Here is an 18361-nt window from a genome sequence, read left to right as displayed (position 1 = left end):
TGGCTAAGTCAAAGTTCCCTATAGAATCATTTCGCTTTTATGTACCACTGTTTAGTTCACCCTGCAGAAGGTGATTGAAAGCAGTAAATAATTCAGATGCATCGTGAAAAGAAATAAAGTATGAGTTGCTCTTCTTTTCTAGCTGTAGAAATCAAATTATGAGGAAAATCAGCCTACAAGGTCCCAGCCACTCTCTCCAAAACAAATACTAGCCTAGTCCCAGATATTTTTTTCAGTGAGAGGCTAAGAGGATGGAACTGAGGAAGGAACTGAACAAGACCCATTTGCAATGATGATTAATATAGTGCCTGTGCTCGACAGCGCCACGACAGAAAATTATTAGTGGGTTAAGACCTAGCTTCACTGAAGTCTTCAGAAACTCTCCCATTCTGAGATATCTGATCCCAAGCTACACTGCCGACAAACTCTGGCACTTCTCCAGTGTATCAGAAATTCATACCACCCACCAGGGCCCTGTGAAGGGTCTCCAGGGATATTCATTGTCCTTTGGCATCAATCAGCTTTTCTGTAGCACTATAAGGAAGCAATTTTCTAGCTGGTTTGTTGCTGTATGAGGAGGGGAGAAATGTCTTTTCCAACTGATTTGGGTACCAGGTTCAGCATTTTAGAGTGGAAATGTTCCAGTGGGGCCTTCATGCTTCAATATTGTGTCTCCAAATATCTGCATCAGGAATTAGGGAGATTAAGGTTATTCCAAAATATAAGCCATCATCAGGATCAGTCTGGATCTCTGTATGGGGAAAGTAAAGACTGTTACTGCTATTAGGTGTAACATCAATCAACTCCTTAACTAGCAGATGTAGACAAAACCAGAAATGGATGAATCTCTTAAATAACGTCATCCACTTGTGGCTGGCAAAACCTCTTTTCAAAAAGGTCAACTGGTCTTCAGTGAAATATCCAACTGGAAAGTTGTACCAATGCTTAATTCCTCTTATTATCAAAGGTTCATCCTTTGCTTCTGATCTAATTTTTCTAGTTTTAATATCCAGTCCATAATTCTTGTTACACTTTTCTCTTATTGAAGAGACACAAAGCTTTTTCCCCCTCTCTATACAGAATTTAGTTTCACTCTTTTCTGTTGATAAATTGCTCCCATTGAACTCTTCAGGTGCTCTCACAGTAAGGCAATTTCTCATGTTACTTTTTTCCCCGCTCTGCCTCTCTAATTTTTGCTGTCTTTAACAAAGTATGTGAAAACTGAAAGTGTAATACCAGCCTGCTGAATACTCGTACAGAGGCAAAATCAGCTCCCTATTCAATGCTCTCCTGTTTGTGCATCTAGATGACTGCATTTGCTGTGGCATCGTGCTGGAGGTCTGTGTTGATTTGCCACTATTCTGTGGCTTCTGACTCTTTCCTATGGTAGCTGCTTTCCAGAATTTGTCATTTGGGAAGTGTTGTCTGCATGTCTTTTTCCTAAAGACTCAACTTTGCACCTGGCACTCTGAAATACATTTTGTTCGAACAGGCCCAGCGTAGGGGCCAATAATTCAAATCACAGCCCTGTCTAAATCCTCCACTCCTCTGCCAGTTGCCATGTTACTTGCATGGTTCATCAGCAGTGCTTTTACTTCCAGACTATTGATGAAAATGTTGAATAGCAGTGAGCCAGATCACAGCATTTTAAGGGAGTTTTAAGAGTCCTAACAGAGAAATCTGATTTGATCAAATTATAAGTCCTTATCTTATGGTCACCATTGAATAGACAACTGTCCTCTGATTGCCTTATTACCTGCAATCTCTTCAGCTTTGTCCAGGGACGGCTGTCAGGCTAACTTGCAAGAAAGTGGCATGCCAATTTTTCATGTCTGCAGGTTTGAAATATTTGTCCCCAGTAGGGGCTACCTTTTCACTCATTCAAGTTACCAGGGGACTGCAGAGTTCTTTATCACCCTCAGCCTCTCTTTCCAGAGAGGGAACAGATGGTTTTATGGAGCACTTGGTCCCTTTCCACATCATTCTGAACAACACTACCTCCCCTGCACAGGTTGCCAGGAATTAAAACAAACAAAAAAACCCCACCAAAAAGCCCTAGATTTTAAAATACTAGAATGAAGGTTTTGTAGTCTTCCTGACAGTACACCATCTGTCAGTTCTTCCGTGTATAACTGGAAAGCTAACCTCTGCACCTGGAACGTAAGCTTGATTTTTTTTTTTTTTTTTTTTTAAAACAAAGCAGAAGGGTCATCTGGGAGTTTGGGACCACACCTTGCTGAAAGCTCAGAGCAGACAAAGCATTCCTCTTAACGCAGGATCCCACTGCTCTTGTGGAGTCTATGGCAAGGCTGGGGCTTTAGTGAACTGCAGTGCCTGGAATGAAAAGGGTATTACAAGAGACCAGATGATATATAGCTCTCTCCCACAAGTGGTCAGACATCCCCAGGAGAGTGGGGGAGATTGGGGGATCCCAGAGACTTATCAAAACCAGCATTTGTTCTGCCAAGCTCCTGCAGCAATGGTTGCACGCTGTTGTTTTAACGCAGGGAGAGATTGTGGTGCTGCCAGTGTTGCTGTGGTGACTAATGAGTTTTTAATGCCACCTGCTATAAACAGCTGGATTTAAAGCAATCATAAGCAAGGGCGCTTTAGACCACCAACATTTTCTTTTACCGTGAGAATGCTTTTAGCTTTGGAGAAGCAAAAAGAGTAAGAAAGGCAAACTCTTGGTGTTGGTGAGTACCGCCACGTCTGCTGTCTGTTGGTCCCGTGGGTACTTTTGGCTCTCACTTTGGGCCGGGTCAGCGAGGGGACGTACAGCCCCTGTGTGCCACTCAGCGCCCAGTGGAACATGGTGCTAGGGGAGTCGATCACGCAAGCCCTGGCCTGGAGTCTCCTTTCACGTATCCTGGATGTTCGTTGCCAGATACCTAAAGCAAACAGCTGTGTGAAGGTTAAGAGGGAAGGCATGTCATCAATATTTAGGTATAGGAGGACATTATTATCAGCGTGTAAGAATCATGCCAGTCGTGACCTTAAATTGTAAGGAATCCTTGTGTAGGGATGGACTGGGAACTCTAGAAATTAAAAGAAGCGTTACTGTAAAGATTTCACACTAAATAAGGTAGCTTCCTCTCAACAGCATAAAAGGCCATTTTCAAGATTAATTGGAGAGAATAGTCTTGCTAAAAGTTTCTGAACGACTCTAAATTGTCCGTGCATTGTATTTGCTGCCCTCCTCAGCGATCACTTCAGTCAACCGGTTCTCCAAGGAACCGTGTCTCGGTGCCCGTGTCACAGAAGCCTTGCTGAGAGCAGCAGTGACATCTTGTGGCCCCTTCAAAGAGACCCGAGCTCCGAGTCCGTCCTGCCCTTCCTCACCCGGGGCTCTGGGGGGGGCGCGGCGGGCAGGACCCCCGCAGGGCTGTGCCAAATCCTAACTGGGCACCTGCACCTCCGAATTAGGCGATCAAGGTGAGCTGACCGCCTATAGTCCCTCTGCAATTAATAGAGAGGCACCTCTGTTGTCCTAAAAGCGGATTCATTTACCCTGTGTGCAAGCCAATGCCACACAGAGTCGACGTATTTTCAAATTAATTTCATTGATGCACATGAATGGGTGCCTGTCTCAAGACAGCACAGCCTTGTCTCAAAAATTCCCACATTTATATACTTAAGTAATACATATTCATTATTATTTTTCTAAATGATTGCTTCATTCTTCTTCGCCTCTCATGTAAATTAGTGCGCAGACTCTATCTTCTTCCTTCGTTGTCTTCTTTTGAGCAGCTGGTATCAGTTGAGTAGGTGATCAGTGAATCGGTGGTTGCGATCTCCCACTGTAGGAATTACCTTTTACCTATTTCTTACTCTGTCTTGGCAGTTCCAAGCGGTTCTTCAAGGTTTGTTGATCAGACCACAATCCATTATCTTTTCTGACATAAGCATTCTACCTATCTACAAAGCCCCCTTGTCTAATAGTTTATCCCTAAACCCTAAATCATGTCTAGTTATTGTTTCCTTACTTTAAATATTAACTGGGGGGGGGGGGGGGGGCTGTACATAGGACTTTAGCAGGTCCCTGGTTATTTCAATCATATTATGCATATTAATTGATAACACTTCCAGGAGGTAATTCTCACCTTAAATACCTATTTTAGGAGGAGATGAGTTGCTCTGGAGGTTGCTATCTTTCTTCTTGGGCTGCACAGGGAGCCAAGGACTTGCTGGCAGCATCAAGCTGTCAAACAGGCTGATGGGGCTGCGGTGGGGCAGTCGGAGCTGTGCAGCGCAGGGGACAGTGCTGGGCAGGAGCTGGGTGTGTGGAGGAAGAGGAGGGACAAGGGACAACAGCTGCTTCACCTAATAATGTAGCTAACATAAGCCTGTAGACTAGACACTTGGCACTTAGGTGGCTATCACCTGGCAGCTGCCTTCTGTGATGGTGGGAATTCCACCCAGGGAACAAAGGTGGCCATAACTTGTTGTGCAAAAAGATGTTATTTGGAAAACTGCAGGTTTGGGGCTTTTCCTCCTAGGAAGATGCAAGCTCAATAAAAAGAAGATATTTTTTCCTGTGGAAAAGCTATCCAAATTACTCAGTGTGACAATTCTTCTTTATTTCTCACTGATTGTCATTTTGTTTCAGTGCTATAACACAGTGAAGCAACATCTGAAGCTTTTAACTTGACTTTGAATTCCATTTATAAATGTCGACTCAAAAAATGGTTTGTATCAGCCAGTAGCTTCATGATTTGATTCCCCCCCCCCCAAACTGAAAGATTGCAAACAGAAATGTATTTTTGGTCCAAATATCTCCTAGGTTAAATGCTGATTTTTGTTTGTTTCAGCTAGTGCTTGGGTGCAGATGCTTTTACTAATATTTTTTTGTTATCTTTGATACTCTTTTCCCAATAGTATCCTTTGGCAGAAGTTTATTACTGGATTAGATAATCAGCTGTGTTAGACCCTGTCTGTAATACACTTGCCTTCTTCCTTCAGCACCAGTGGCACCTGAGATTACCTCTATAGAATATTACAACCACCTTTTGTATGTCACCTGGACCTATGGAGGAGATGGTACTGACCTTTCTCATTCCAGGATGCTGCATTGGATGGTCATTGCAGAAGGAAAGAAAAAGATCAAGAAGAGTGTGAGTATGAGGGGGGAAGGTGTTGCTCATTTCTCTCTATTTTTTTTGCTGACTTGATAACTTTCTATTACAAAGTTTAAGCAAGTTGATTAAGATTGGTAGAAGCCTGATCAGTTAAAGTTATTTCACAGTGTTAGCACGCACTTCCAAAGACTCAAGCTCTCGAAACAGCCAGTGGACAAAATGGTTCTATGGTGATCTGGTGCAAGTGTTGATAATTTAGGTAAGAATTTAAAAATAGCTTATAAACTTCTGAGCTCCAGACAGTAAAACACAAAAAGTATTTTTTAGCGAACAGATATGGTCTTTTCAGTTTCTATTTATTAATAACCAGACTACAGTACTGGCTGAGGTTTTTTAGTTCATTCAGGTGAGGTACTATCACTTCCCATTTTCTGACTTTATCAAACAGACAGCTTTATAAATTATGTGTTTTTCATTTTCTGTTTGAATACAAGTTCCACTAACTGATGGGTTACCCAGAATGTGTGCACTTCTTCGAAAACTTGCCAGATGTTAAGATGTGTTCTTGGCAGATTCTCTTGAACTCTTTGAGCATATTTAAAAATCACTTAGAGAAAGAAATCCGGGGTTTCCAATTGTGGATTAAAGTCATGCTGCTGTAAGGTGCTGAGATGCATGTTTAACCTGAAGCAGAAGAGCAGCCCCTGGACGTACAGTGAGAAGTGTTTGAAAGAGCGGTGGAGCGCTGCAGCACAGGAAGGCATACGGCCAGCAGCGTAGCTTCATACAGCCTGTGGCCTGTGACTGTCTTCTACACCACTATTGATCTTTTAATCATTGACAGGGAGAAAGTGCCTGGTCTTTTTCAAGGGAAAGGTTTCCCTTCTACAGCTGAAGACTCAGCTGAATTGGAAGTGGATTTTCAGCATAAGTGGAAGTTCGTCAGCAATTTTCACTTGGATTTATAGGGACCTCCCGGCTTTCGTTGGATTCCTAGTGGCTGCAAGAGTGCAACCCATCTGGAGCTTGTTGCAGCATGAATCTAATTACATGATTAGTAGAACTGTTCAAAAACATGACATTTCTGAACAGCAGGAACTTCCAATATTTGGATCTTTGTTTCAGATGACGAAGAAAACTCCAAATTTTATTTTTTTTCCTACAAAGAAAATATTCTAACAATTAAATTCTAAAAAAATTGTGCTGTGATATCCCTCTCCTCTCTTCCTTCCAAAAGTCATGTTCTCTGTAAGGTTATTATTCTTCCAGGAAAAATCTGATTTCTGTGCCATTCCACTTCATTGAATATGAAAATCTTAGATTAAATAAATATAAAATAAATATTGAATATGAAATTAAATTAAAAAGAATGCTGAATATGTAATTTTAGATTAAATAAAATGTTAAAAATAAAGCGTATCTACAATACAGCATAGCTACAAATAAAGCTTCAGAGCTTTAGGAATGTCTTTAGAAATGTTTGTCTTTATGTTATTTTCAGGACAAGGGAACCTAGAAAGTATTCTTTAGGAAATTCCTGGAACATCCTTTCTATAGCTAACTTTTATTGTCCTGCTCATATTTGTAAATATGGGTATATGCTTGCAGGCATCAGGGAGTACTTGTTCTCCTGAGCTCTGTTAGTCACTTTCAGAAACGGTTTCCTTCAAAAATCATACTATATTGTAATATTTTTATCTGGTTTAGTAAGATTATTAAGATTGTTATTATGGTTGTTTTTCTTGTGGGGTTATTAAAATAAATAGGTAACGCTATCAGGCAGTGGTGACTTTTTGTTCCCGCTATTTGGTTACTTCTCAAGACTCTGTAGAAGTTGGTCAGTTTTTAAAGAAGTGATGAAAATAATGTGTATAGTCCTGTTAGTCTTTATTCAGAACTGTCTGTTTCTCTTGGAACTGAAAGCTTCAACCTGAAAACTAAGTGACTATGAAAACCAGCATGAGATGCCTGCATGTGCCCTTTGTAGATAGTCTACAAGTGCTCTGAAAATAGTCTGTTCCATATCTGATTTCTGCATCCTTCTGCATGACCCTGGAGAAATGGGGAGCTTATTCACCCCTAAAGTAACAGGAAGAAGTTCTCCATAATCTTATGAATCTCAGCTTAGTTTTGGATCATATCTGGTTTCAAACTTGCAGATGACTGAAGTTAGCCCCTGAGATCTATTGTCAAGTCAACAGGTCTCCAGGTAGGTGTTAGACTTGCCCAGCTGGATTTAATTTGCGGGTTCTTAGGATATATGAAGGCTTGCCTATATGTGTCTTGTGTACTCTTCTTACGAGATATCTGACCTGATTTAAATTCCTCTAAAATTGCAGTGGACTCAAATCCATGGCTTGTATAGTCTTTTGCACAACTTGAAAAATCTAGATGCAAGAGTACTTTCATTGGCGTGGGGGAGATTTTCTTTCTTCCTTAAATTTTCACTGGTCATATAGAAAATACAGCCTAATACTGTCTTCTTTTTGCATTGTGATATTCTGCCAAGTGTTACGGCTTTCCACAGCCGGTGTCAGTGGGAACTTGTTCATGTAACAAGTCTAGAGTATGCAGAAGACACCTGCTGTGATGCACAGAACTTACTTTGTAGTATATTAAGTGACCAGCTTAGTTTTACAAGAAGGATGTATGGTTTGTGTCATATTTAACAGTTGGTGTCTATAATTATTGTAGGTAACACGCAATGTGATGACTGCAGTGTTGAGCTTGCCACCGGGGGACATTTACAACCTTTCGGTGACTGCTTGTACTGAAAGAGGCAGCAATACTTCCCTGCCCCAGCTTGTGAAATTGGGTAAGAAATGCTTGTTTGTAAATTATAAACTCACTCTTTTTCTCATTTGACTGTAAATGTAACCCTGTCAGCAGATTCAGCATCTTCCTTATTTCAGTCATGTACCTGTGACTGCATTTCTTTTGCAAAGCTGTAACTTTCACCTCACCTTGCTGTGAAGATTGTCTCATTCCTGTATGTGAAGCTACTCTCCTGAAATAGTATTACTCAAGAGGAGCAAGAGTGGCAGAATTTGACTGTAAGTGGAAGTAGGAGAGTGGAAATTGCTTAATGCCTCGCTGGGAGAACAACTCTGCTTCATAGTTGCTTCCCTAAGGTCTTGAACACAGACAGGTTTTGGGAACTGCGACTCAGGCTTTATAGATGAACCCTTCAATACAAAGCAGAATCTTCCCTGTTTCTGACAAGCCTATATCTGGGTCTGCACTCTGCTACCTGGTCTGCTTTCCTGTCTCCCCTCCTCTCTCCCTGGACATATCCATAGTCTTCCAACATGAAAAATGTATCTTTAAATACAAATCAGTGACAGTACTCTTTAAAAAAACCAATCAGATTCATGACTGTGGAACCCAGCATCGTTCTAAGAGAAATATGTGTAATCTACTCAAAGAAACAAGAGGAGACTTAAGAACTTCATCCTTTATGTAGGACTTTAAAATATAACTTTATGCCTAACATCTTCCTTTACCTATGAGGAAGGCTGGACACTACGCCATTATACCTTAAAAGATTTTACTTTGCTTTTGCACGTACATAGAATTGTTGAGCCCTAGGTACCTAAAACTGTGAAATTTTGAAGCGTGCCTAACTGCTTTTACAGGCATTAACTCCACTGTGAAGGTGGGTAAGGAAGAGTTAGTAATTTTGAACTGGATTATCTTCTCTACACGCATAATAAACTTTTCCTGAATGACAGTGAAAAAGTGAATTTAAAGGGCTCTGTAACTTCTAATCGAATTAGAGGTCTTAAAGCAATCATTGTCTATTCATCTTTCTCAGTAGCTCTTACTCAGATCTCTTAAACAGTGCTGGAGCAAGCAGTACAACCATAAGAATCTGAAGTTCTTCCAGGTCTTTTCACCAAAGGGAATACTTGAAAGATGTAGACAAATTCCCTGGATTTTCCTCTTCCCTGTGTAAGTCCTATCCACTGTTTTCCCCATGCCTTTTGTCTGTGCACAGTTACAGGCGCGTAACTCTTCATTCCCAGGACTGGGTGGGTGGATGTGTGAGGGTGAGTATATCCCCCCACTACCATTGTCCAAATATTTTAGAGGAGTATTTCAAAATATCAGCTAGCTTTATCTTTCAGACAGGTCCACAAGTGCCATGTACTATTCGTGTTGTACACCCTGCAGCCTAGTTGTATCTTCCTCTTCTTTGCTTATGGACAGGCAGGCTCTTATCGAACTGGTATAGTTATTTTGCTCTTGCTCTTTCATTGACAACAAAGAGAAGGTGGAATGAATTCTTTTTCAATAAATCACTTCTCAACTTCTGGGTGTGGGTTTTTGTTGGTTTGGTTTTGGTTTTGTTTATTTTTCTTTATGCTGTTTGCACTTTGAATAGACAATAGTAAGGATATTTTACCAGAGGTTTTCCTTCTCTCTGTTTCTCAGGGAGCAATGGGAGTTGTAATTAGCACTAGTGGGAACTGACTCTAAGTGATAGACGACTCAGCACTTGGCAGTCACTTAAGCACTCTTGCCAAATGTTCTTCCCTCCATGATGTTTGCTTCATCCTGGCAACTTTCCACTTGCAGAAAAATCAAGCCATTTGCTGGAGGCAAAAGGAGGATTTGCTTGGGATGATGCCCAAATGCAAAACTCATATTTTAATTGAGGCCATTTTTTACCTGGAGTGAGGGATGGAATGTGTTTCTGAATCCAAGAGCAGATATATGGGTGTAATTGAGAGGGACGCTTTCCTATGTAGTTCTAGGACAACATGTACACTGCAATCCCCATGACACAGAAGAAGCCACGTGAATGTGCCTCAGTCCCTACCCAACTCTCTCCCTAATGCCAATATAATCTTGGCAACCTCCAAGCCTAGAACACTGATCTGATTGTCTGAGGATCAGATACATCTCCAAAATGTCTATAACCACTCGAGCAAGTGCTTCGTGCCAAGTTTTTTGTGGCAGATCTTACACATCACGTCCAGGCTCCTGTGACAGCATCTCACTGCATGAGAATAACAAATTATTTGTGAAGGGGAAAAATAAGAGAAAATGTTGTTGTACATAGCACATTGTATGTAGTGTGTCAGGATCCTGGAATCAAGTCATTGTTGGAGAATGACAGCTTTCATTAAACATCCATAGATGAGGAAATCTGAACACTCTGGAGAACAGCTCGGAAATGTACAACCCAAACTTTGCACTCTCTGAAGGCAAACCAAAGGAGCCCAGGATGCCTGAGGCATTGAAAGGTAGGGATTGCCAGTACCTGTCGCGTGAAGTCGTCAGGATGAAAATCAGGATCAAGCCTTGGTCGTTAAATAATCTTGGGAAAAAAAGTGTATCTCGCCTTAACACATTGCCTAGGCTGTTTACTCCTCTCTCTGCTCCTCAAGGTTTCCCCCCCTGTTCTCCTGTGCTTTCTGTACTCCAGGTTGGTTCAGGTGAGGTTGCAGAGGAGGGTGGCCTCCACTGGAGGTCAGAGCCCAGCCACGGGGGTCCACGGGTGCCGAGGTGGCCCTGGAGGCAGCAGCTGCTGCCACCCCACGCGGGGCCAGGGGCGCTGGGTGCAGACCCCCAGCCGTGTTTCACAGTATCTCTGATGCCATCACTCCCAGGAGACCCTCCATACCCCTCCTGTCACGGGGCTGTCTCCTACTTGCCGGACCCTTGTATATGTTTGCCCATTGTCCGTTCATCTGGCACAACAGCAATGAAAAGCAAAGCAATAAATTGAAGACACCCGAGATGTGGACTTCTGCATTCAGTGAGGAGAGAAAATTCCTGCAGCTAACTGAAACGAGCGCAGATCCAATGGCCCTTAAATGTTAGCCTGGAAAAAAAAAAAAAGACTGCAAGATTTTTTTTAAACTGCTAATTGACTAAATATTTCCTTTGCTACAATTAAATGAACCTAGATGGCCTTCGCTTGTGGGAAGCTGCTTCTTTATCATCTCCTGGGGTAGGCCTTGTGAAGAAAAGCTTTCTCAGGCCAAATGTGTTGCTTACAGGTAGACAGTCATCTTCTCCCGAAAGAATTTCTGCTAACATCATTCTATTAATAGAATACGCTGATCATTCTCAAACAAGGGCTTTGCTGAAAAGGGAAGTGAAGTAATTATCCAACTGTCCAAATAGAGAACAGTTTAAATAGAGAAGAAAAACCAAGACACTTCATCATCTTCCCATTTTACAGTGGTAGTTTATCATCATGAGAGGTATGGCTTTACATTGACAGGCTTTATCTGAAGGAAATGAAAGATAGAAGGACATCAGGCATTGCTTTTATTTTTGTTCAAGGCTTCTTCTTCTCAGTTGTCTGGAAACTTAAAGATAAGCTTAATAAAAGCAGATTTTCTCTTAACCAGAACCAGCCCCTCCAAAATCACTGTTTGCTGTCAACAAGACTCAGACCTCCGTGACTCTGCTGTGGGTGGAAGAAGGAGTGGCTGATTTCTTTGAAGTCTACTGCCAGCAGGCTGGATCTGGTCAGGAAACAAAAGTCCAGGTATGTAAGCCTCTCTTCTTTGGTTTCTGCTCTTCATCTCTAAAACTGAGACTGGTCCTTGCATCCTTCTGGTTTGGTGTCTGCTGCTTAGCATTTGTGTGTAAAGCCCAATGACATTTTATGCTCAGTACACAGCTTAGGTCATTAAACCAAATGTGGTAAGGTGGTTCAGAATTAAACCTTTAAAAGCTAAATGACTAAAGCATTTCAAATACTAAAATATTTAATTATTTTGCAATATTACAATTGGCTTCTGTCTTATTGACAAAATTATAACTAGTTGGGCAGAAGCTATGTATATTCAACAGAGTGTCAGTCTTTGGCTACTCATGAAAATGGCTCTAATATACTGTGCAAAACCTAACAGGCCACAAAACTAAAGGAATGTCAATGGGCAGGAAGGGAAAAATGGTCAGGTAGCTTGATAAGTAATGGGAAAAATAGACATACTTAGGTGCCATGAGATCTCTTATGCTGCATTTAATTATTTCTGGCTTACTTTATTCCTGGCTTTGAGAACTGTTAACTGAAGTTCAGTAGGGCCGTCACTGCTATTCAAAGTGTAACTTTATGCTGCAAATGCAGCTGCTCCTCACGCATTTTGTCTCTTAGGGTATTTCCTTCAAGACTCACCTTCTCAGCCTCACAAATGAACCTCCTTTTCTCTCTCTCCAGTTAGGTACCTGTGCTCAGCGTGCACCTGAATATCTGAGTGTTTAGATTGGTAACGTCGTTCGGTGAAGAACAGAGCAGTAGTAGTTTTAATTCCTTGACATTCAATGCCATGCAACTTATGAGGCTTTCTTTGAGGTTTAGCTGATGGTAATGGTGATGGTAGTGGTGAATCACTGTGACTACATGCCATGAAACAACATTCTGTCATGTGTACTGTCACACATAATGTGGAATCATTCAGAAAAAAGTAAAAAATTAACCACTCACAAAAGAGACATACAGACTCTTTAATCCTCTGGAAGACCAGTCTGAATTACTTAATATTCTTTTTAAATCAAGAAAGGCACTGACTAAGGGGGAAAAAAAAAAAATGTTTAAATGCACTTTAATCTTTTAGATAGTTTGGATTCCACATCTAGATTTCCTGCTTTTTCACAGTGAATAGCTAAAGATCGTGAACTCATTATCCACTTAGCAGAGATTCAAAATAATGACGTGATCAGGCAAGGGAGGTACCACAGGATTTGCAGCTTTAGTGCATAGCAGATCTGTTCTAAGAACATCAGGAAAAGACTGCTCCATTTGGCAGGTGCTTCAGTGGGTGTCTCGTTTGTTGACATGAACATCTGGCACTGGGAAATGCACAGAGATTGTCAGCTCACTTGTCATTAGATTCATCACTCTCTTTTCTGTCTCTATGAAAAAAGGGGAAGGGCTCCTTTTTGAACTGTAAAAAGGGATGCTTTCCCATTAGACTGGTGAAAATTCGTTGTTTGTGATTTTCCATGCTAATTACATGAACATTTTAGTCCCTTTCCTCTATTTTCAAATCAACAAAATGAACAGCAACAGCTTTCCGGGTTTGAACATCTTGGGTTTCTTTTGACTAATTTAAATTTTCCAGAGGGGAAAATGGAAAACATCCAACCAAGTCCAATTGCCAAACTGTGGCCCCTCCTTCTAGATCAGGGAATAAAAGTCTCCTCCTTTACACTCATGTACATGTGATTTCATCTGCGTAACATAGCTCAGAATTGCACTGCAACAGGAACCCTTGCTTGCCTAGGAGCCCATGACTGACAACAGGCCACTGCAAAAACCCAGTGCTCGGGACTTGTTGCAGCATCTCGCACTGCCCATCTGGAGTGAGTTCATTCATGAAACCTCTCCTTGTTCCCTTTCTAAACCACTGGCTCAGTGTCCCTATTTTCGCATCTACAACCCACCCTTGGTTTTGCTGGAGAGTACAGAAAAGCCTCTGAGAACCTTAAGGAGATCTATCTTTAAGTCAATGCATGTGTTCTATTTGTTTTCTTTTGCTGTACCAGCATTTAAAAAACACAAGTGTTTACCAGGGACATAGTAATTAAAACATTGTATAAATATGTTACGTAAAGAGTTTCTACTAGCTAGAAAAACTGAGGTGTGGGATGCCTGATTGTAGTTATTACCCAAAGGCTTTGCTCGAGCTTTGTGTTTCACCTTGGCCACTCAAACGACTCACAGCTCTTTGCATCCAGAGGAACTGCCTCAGAGGCAGAGATGACACATATTCATACGAGGGTGCGGAGACTGTGGCTGCCTTGGCTGCACTTTAAATAAAAATAACTTTGTTTTCCTCCTACCTGTATGGCTTAGTAAGCAGAGCTCACGAGCTCTGCCCATCTCTGGGGATGTCCCAGAGGTTGCAGCGCTTTCCCCCCTCAAGTGTGTGCCTGACCAAGCCCCTGCAAGGCACCCTCCTGCCCTCCCCAAGGGGCCCTGGGGCTCCCTGGGGGGCTCTGGGCTGTTCCTGCTGCTGTTTTCACCCCTGTTCCTCTCCTCTCTTCTGCCAGACTGCCTATTTTCAAGGGCAGGCCCTGGCTGCCTTCCCTGGGTTTTGCAGTGCTGGTTTCCTTCACCAGATCTGCCTTTACCTGGTCAAAACGTATATATGGGCAGAGGGGGGAGCACTGATTTGTGCTCTTGCATTTACAGGAGAGACAGGCTTCTGTGTGTTTTTCCCCATCTCTGCAGGAACCTGTCACTGTCTCTTCACACGTAGTGACCATTTCCAGCCTAACACCTGCCACTTCCTACAACTGCAGCGTGACCACCTTCAGCCACAACAGCCCCAGCATCCCCACTTTCATTGCGGTTTCCACCATGGGTAAGCAGCACTTCCCTGCTTTGTTCTTCCTCCTCCAGTTACAACATCTGTTTCTCCTTGCTTTCTAAAGCTGCTCTCGGTAATGCTGGCCCCAGGGGACGTTTGTATCGTGGAAAGGCTGCCAGATGTGGATGGGATGGGGAAGCAGCTTTAAAAAGTCTGTAGGAAAATCCCTGCTGGGGGACTGACTTCGAAAAATATAAACTAGAGGCTCATTCTCTACTGGGTTTTAGAAATCAGGGACCTAGTTTGTGGTGTCAAGGCTGAACATCCAGGTACTGCTTGATGACATTTATGGAGAAAAATGTTTTCTCAGCCAAGCCCAAACAAGAGGTAAATCACATTTGTAAGCTGCTAAGGCAAAAAATCATTTTCTGCTTTCAGTAAAGAAGTGGAGATAGGGTGAGAGAGAAGGAGAAGGGCCACTGCAGGATCTTGAGCAGTCACACCCTAAAGGGATAGCTCCTGATGGAGGCTCCCCGGTCCTGTTGTGGGCCCGGCTCTATGCTGACTCTGAAGAAAGAATATCGGTGTTGAACTGCCCAGAACACTGGACTTTTCTTTAAAATCTCCCCTTCAGAATGATCAGTGTCATTTCTGCTTAGTTAGGGAGTTTTGTAGCTTTAGTCACTAGTCCTGTTCATCATACAGCACTCCATGCTGGAGTTCAGTGTCTGATACTTAGCTTAAAAATCTCCATGATTTGTAATCTAAAAAATGCTTCTTTAGACAACTGTGGATGTAAAGTTATTCTGAACAAGCAAAGTAGAGAGGGTTTCTTACATAGTGAGTAGAAGAGGGTATCTGGTCTCGTAGTACAGTCAATAAGCATGTAATGTGGACTAAAATCAATCAGGGTTTTGTTATTGAGGGTTGATTCCAGCTCTTGTTTAAAACAGAATATTTTTTTTTAATTTATTTGCCAAAGTAATTCAATCAATTTCAGCCCAGTACATTACAGAGACTCAGCCTGTTATTTTGCTTTTGGGTCAGAAAAGGTATTGATTACTGTTGAAGAACAACTTCAGAGTTGAAATGTGCTTTGGACACATAGATGATGATGAATATCTGTATTTCATATTTCCTTCACCCTTTTCTCTTGCGTTACGAATGTCAGTTAAAAAGATAAAAAAAAAAAAAAAGAGAACATGACAAAGTTTAACAAAATGCCAGAGTGAAGTCATTTCCCCACAGAAATCTTGTAAGAGCAATAACTAGTCAAAACCTCCCTTTATCCCTAGTGGTAGATTTTTCTCTCTGTAACGCTTCAAGCTGAATGAGATCAGTTCAGAAAAATAACACTATCAACATTCAGGGAAAGAAAAAAACCCAAACTGTCAGCGCTTCTGAATTGAATAACCAAAAGTCCTTGTTTGTATGTACAGTTGCTGAGATGAATCCCAACGTAGTGGTAATCTCTGTGTTAGCCATCCTAAGTATCCTTCTGATTGGACTGCTGTTGGTGACTCTTGTTGTACTCAGGAGGAAACATCTACAAATGGCCAGGTAAGTCCAAATCTATGCTAATTCCAAAAATTTCAGACAACAATAAACACATCGTGACAGTAGTTGCAGTTGAGAATGCTTGTGTGCATGGGTACTGCTTGAGATGCTTGTGAACACGATACCTTCAAAATAATTGTCTTGCTGCTGTTTAGGAGTAGCATGTCTTCTCCCTCTATCTACTTTCATTCTTGGCCTGAGTTATAAGCCTCAACCTTTGTCTCATTTTGAGCTTTGCAAGATTGGGTCTATAAGAAGTGCAGTCACTTATTATAAACGGGTTGTGTCAGGAACCTAAAGGATAACTAGGATCTGAGGCAACTGGGCACGAGCAGGACATCAAGATGCTTTGCAAATCTTTCATATTGTTTGGAACAGGAGATTTGCCGTATCAACAGATAAGATGGTTTGTCCATCAGGTCCAGGATGCTGCATTTCAGAGGCCTGGCAGCCAAACCCCTAGGACGAGGAGGGATGTGCCCAGGGCCCTGAGAGTCTCTCTCTAGAGCATTTGCCAGTCTGCCTCCAAATCCTGGTCTTCCAGTTGTCCAAATTCTGCATTCATATGGGATTCCTTCCTATGGGAACTGCAGCATCAGAAAGAGCATATGGGCTCACCTAGACCTTGTCTTTCTATGCAGTCAGGATGCAGCCAAATATACGCTAAGACCCACAAATCCAGAAGGGATCTCAGGTCCTGCTGTTCACCTATAACATTAATAATCCCAATTTGATGTGTCATACAGATGAAGGGAAAAATTATCTTGTAGGCGTAAACCTTTTTTTACAAAACCTGTGGTTCCTTCAGCTACCTGCACCAATCATTTGTACCTGAATATTGAAATTCAGTTTCCTTTTCCTGCTGGTCCTATCTGTAACAGTTCACTTTAATGTGGGTTATGTTACGGCCTGAGGAAACTGTGGAAGTTTCTCCACACCCTTGATATGTGATTCACCACCTGGTTTTGGAAGTGTCCTGGAGTCTTCGTCCTTTTATAATCTATGTAATGTATTTTACATTAATTTACTATATTGCATCAAGAAAGGAAATGATTTCATGTAAAAAAACTTATGTGAAGAATCTTGCACTTGGCTACCTAGCAGACGTTGCATTTTATGTGTCATGTCTTGGCTATGTATTCCATGCAATGGATGACCACATCACACATATTTTGCAGGCTATATTTCAGGGAACATTATGTGGTCAGTTTATCATTTGTAGCTGAAAATAATGGACTTGTGATAAATTCACTGGGATGTTATTCAGGAAATTTGGGGTTTTTTCCACAATTATTTTGTGAACTCAAAATTACCATGATCCTGTCAAATGGAGACAATTATACGTCTTCTCCTTAGAGTTGGGACTCTATTTAGTATAGAAAGGTAAATATTTAGCATGTGTACTGAGGCCAGCAACTAGTGCTAGTGCCAGACTACAGAAACCCCAAATCTGCACAGAAGATGAGGTCTATTGGAGATCTTTATTAGCAACTTCTCCCATGTTTCACTCTTTTTAAGCATTATTAGGAAACCCAGTCTCAGGTGGTGTTGGACATTTATTGGTTTTGGATGACTACGTTAAGGGATTTCAGTTATGTTTATCACAGATTATCTCAGAACTAGTCACAGATGTGAGTGTTCAGCACTTCTCCACAACTCTGAGAGTTCTTTGTTAAGTCGATGTCATTGCAAGCCTTGTGAATCCAAAAATGGTAACTTTGTACCCAATGTTCTTCCTGAAACAGGGAGTGTGGGGCTGGAACCTTTGTCAATTTTGCATCTTTAGAGAGAGATGGAAAGCTTCCCTATAATTGGTGAGTGTTTGAAGCAAAGCTTTTAATTATGTTTTTCCCCATCTCTGCTTTTTGGCAAATATGATCCTTAATCTTGAGTGCTTGTTTTTTATGTCATCACTGTCCCTGTTCAAGATAAAACTACTCTACCTGTTAGTTTAGTATTTTATTTCTTGAGTGATGACTCAAGACTTTGTATTCTGTTACCTGCTATTTTTAGTAGGAAATGATGTTTATACATGCCAATCAAGTTGCATAGATGTGTTTTGGGAGGATATTTTTTTCCTTTCTCTTACAGACGTATTTTCTGAAATAACACAAGTGTAGAAACTTGATCTATAAATCCATTAGCACTGCCACAGAGATATATTTACATCCAGGAGTAAGCTTGCCTGTGGATGACCAATTAGCAACTGTCTTCATGCAGTGCCATTAATTAAATTTTCCTTGCAGTGCAAGACAAGGACAAGCCAACTCAAATATTTACTGTAACTTAATGTTCAGTGCTGTTGAAAAGACTCAAAAAACCCCCCATATTCTTGGTGGTCTAGAAAACCACCTACAAGAGTTGCAGGCACTGACTGTGGACTCGAAACTGTCACTGACACCATCAGCCAAAGAGAAGTATTTGAACAAAGAAAGTCTGTAGGATTAGCTT

At 41.5% G+C, this 18361-nt stretch overlaps 1 protein-coding gene across 1 annotated transcript in view; it reads left to right on the top strand.

Annotated features, from left to right (window-relative positions):
- PTPRO (protein tyrosine phosphatase receptor type O) overlaps positions 1-18361 on the top strand; it is a 161586-nt gene that overhangs the window by 117286 nt on the left and 25939 nt on the right. The window contains 6 exon segments of the mRNA XM_052790357.1: positions 4963-5114; positions 7773-7893; positions 11444-11583; positions 14275-14407; positions 15793-15913; positions 17656-17724. Coding sequence (XP_052646317.1) covers positions 4963-5114; positions 7773-7893; positions 11444-11583; positions 14275-14407; positions 15793-15913; positions 17656-17724 — 736 coding nt within the window.

The sequence above is a fragment of the Harpia harpyja genome, chromosome 6 (genome assembly GCF_026419915.1).
Source record: "Harpia harpyja isolate bHarHar1 chromosome 6, bHarHar1 primary haplotype, whole genome shotgun sequence".
NCBI classification, from domain to species: domain Eukaryota; kingdom Metazoa; phylum Chordata; class Aves; order Accipitriformes; family Accipitridae; genus Harpia; species Harpia harpyja.
This window is presented reverse-complemented; position numbering and strand designations above follow the sequence as displayed.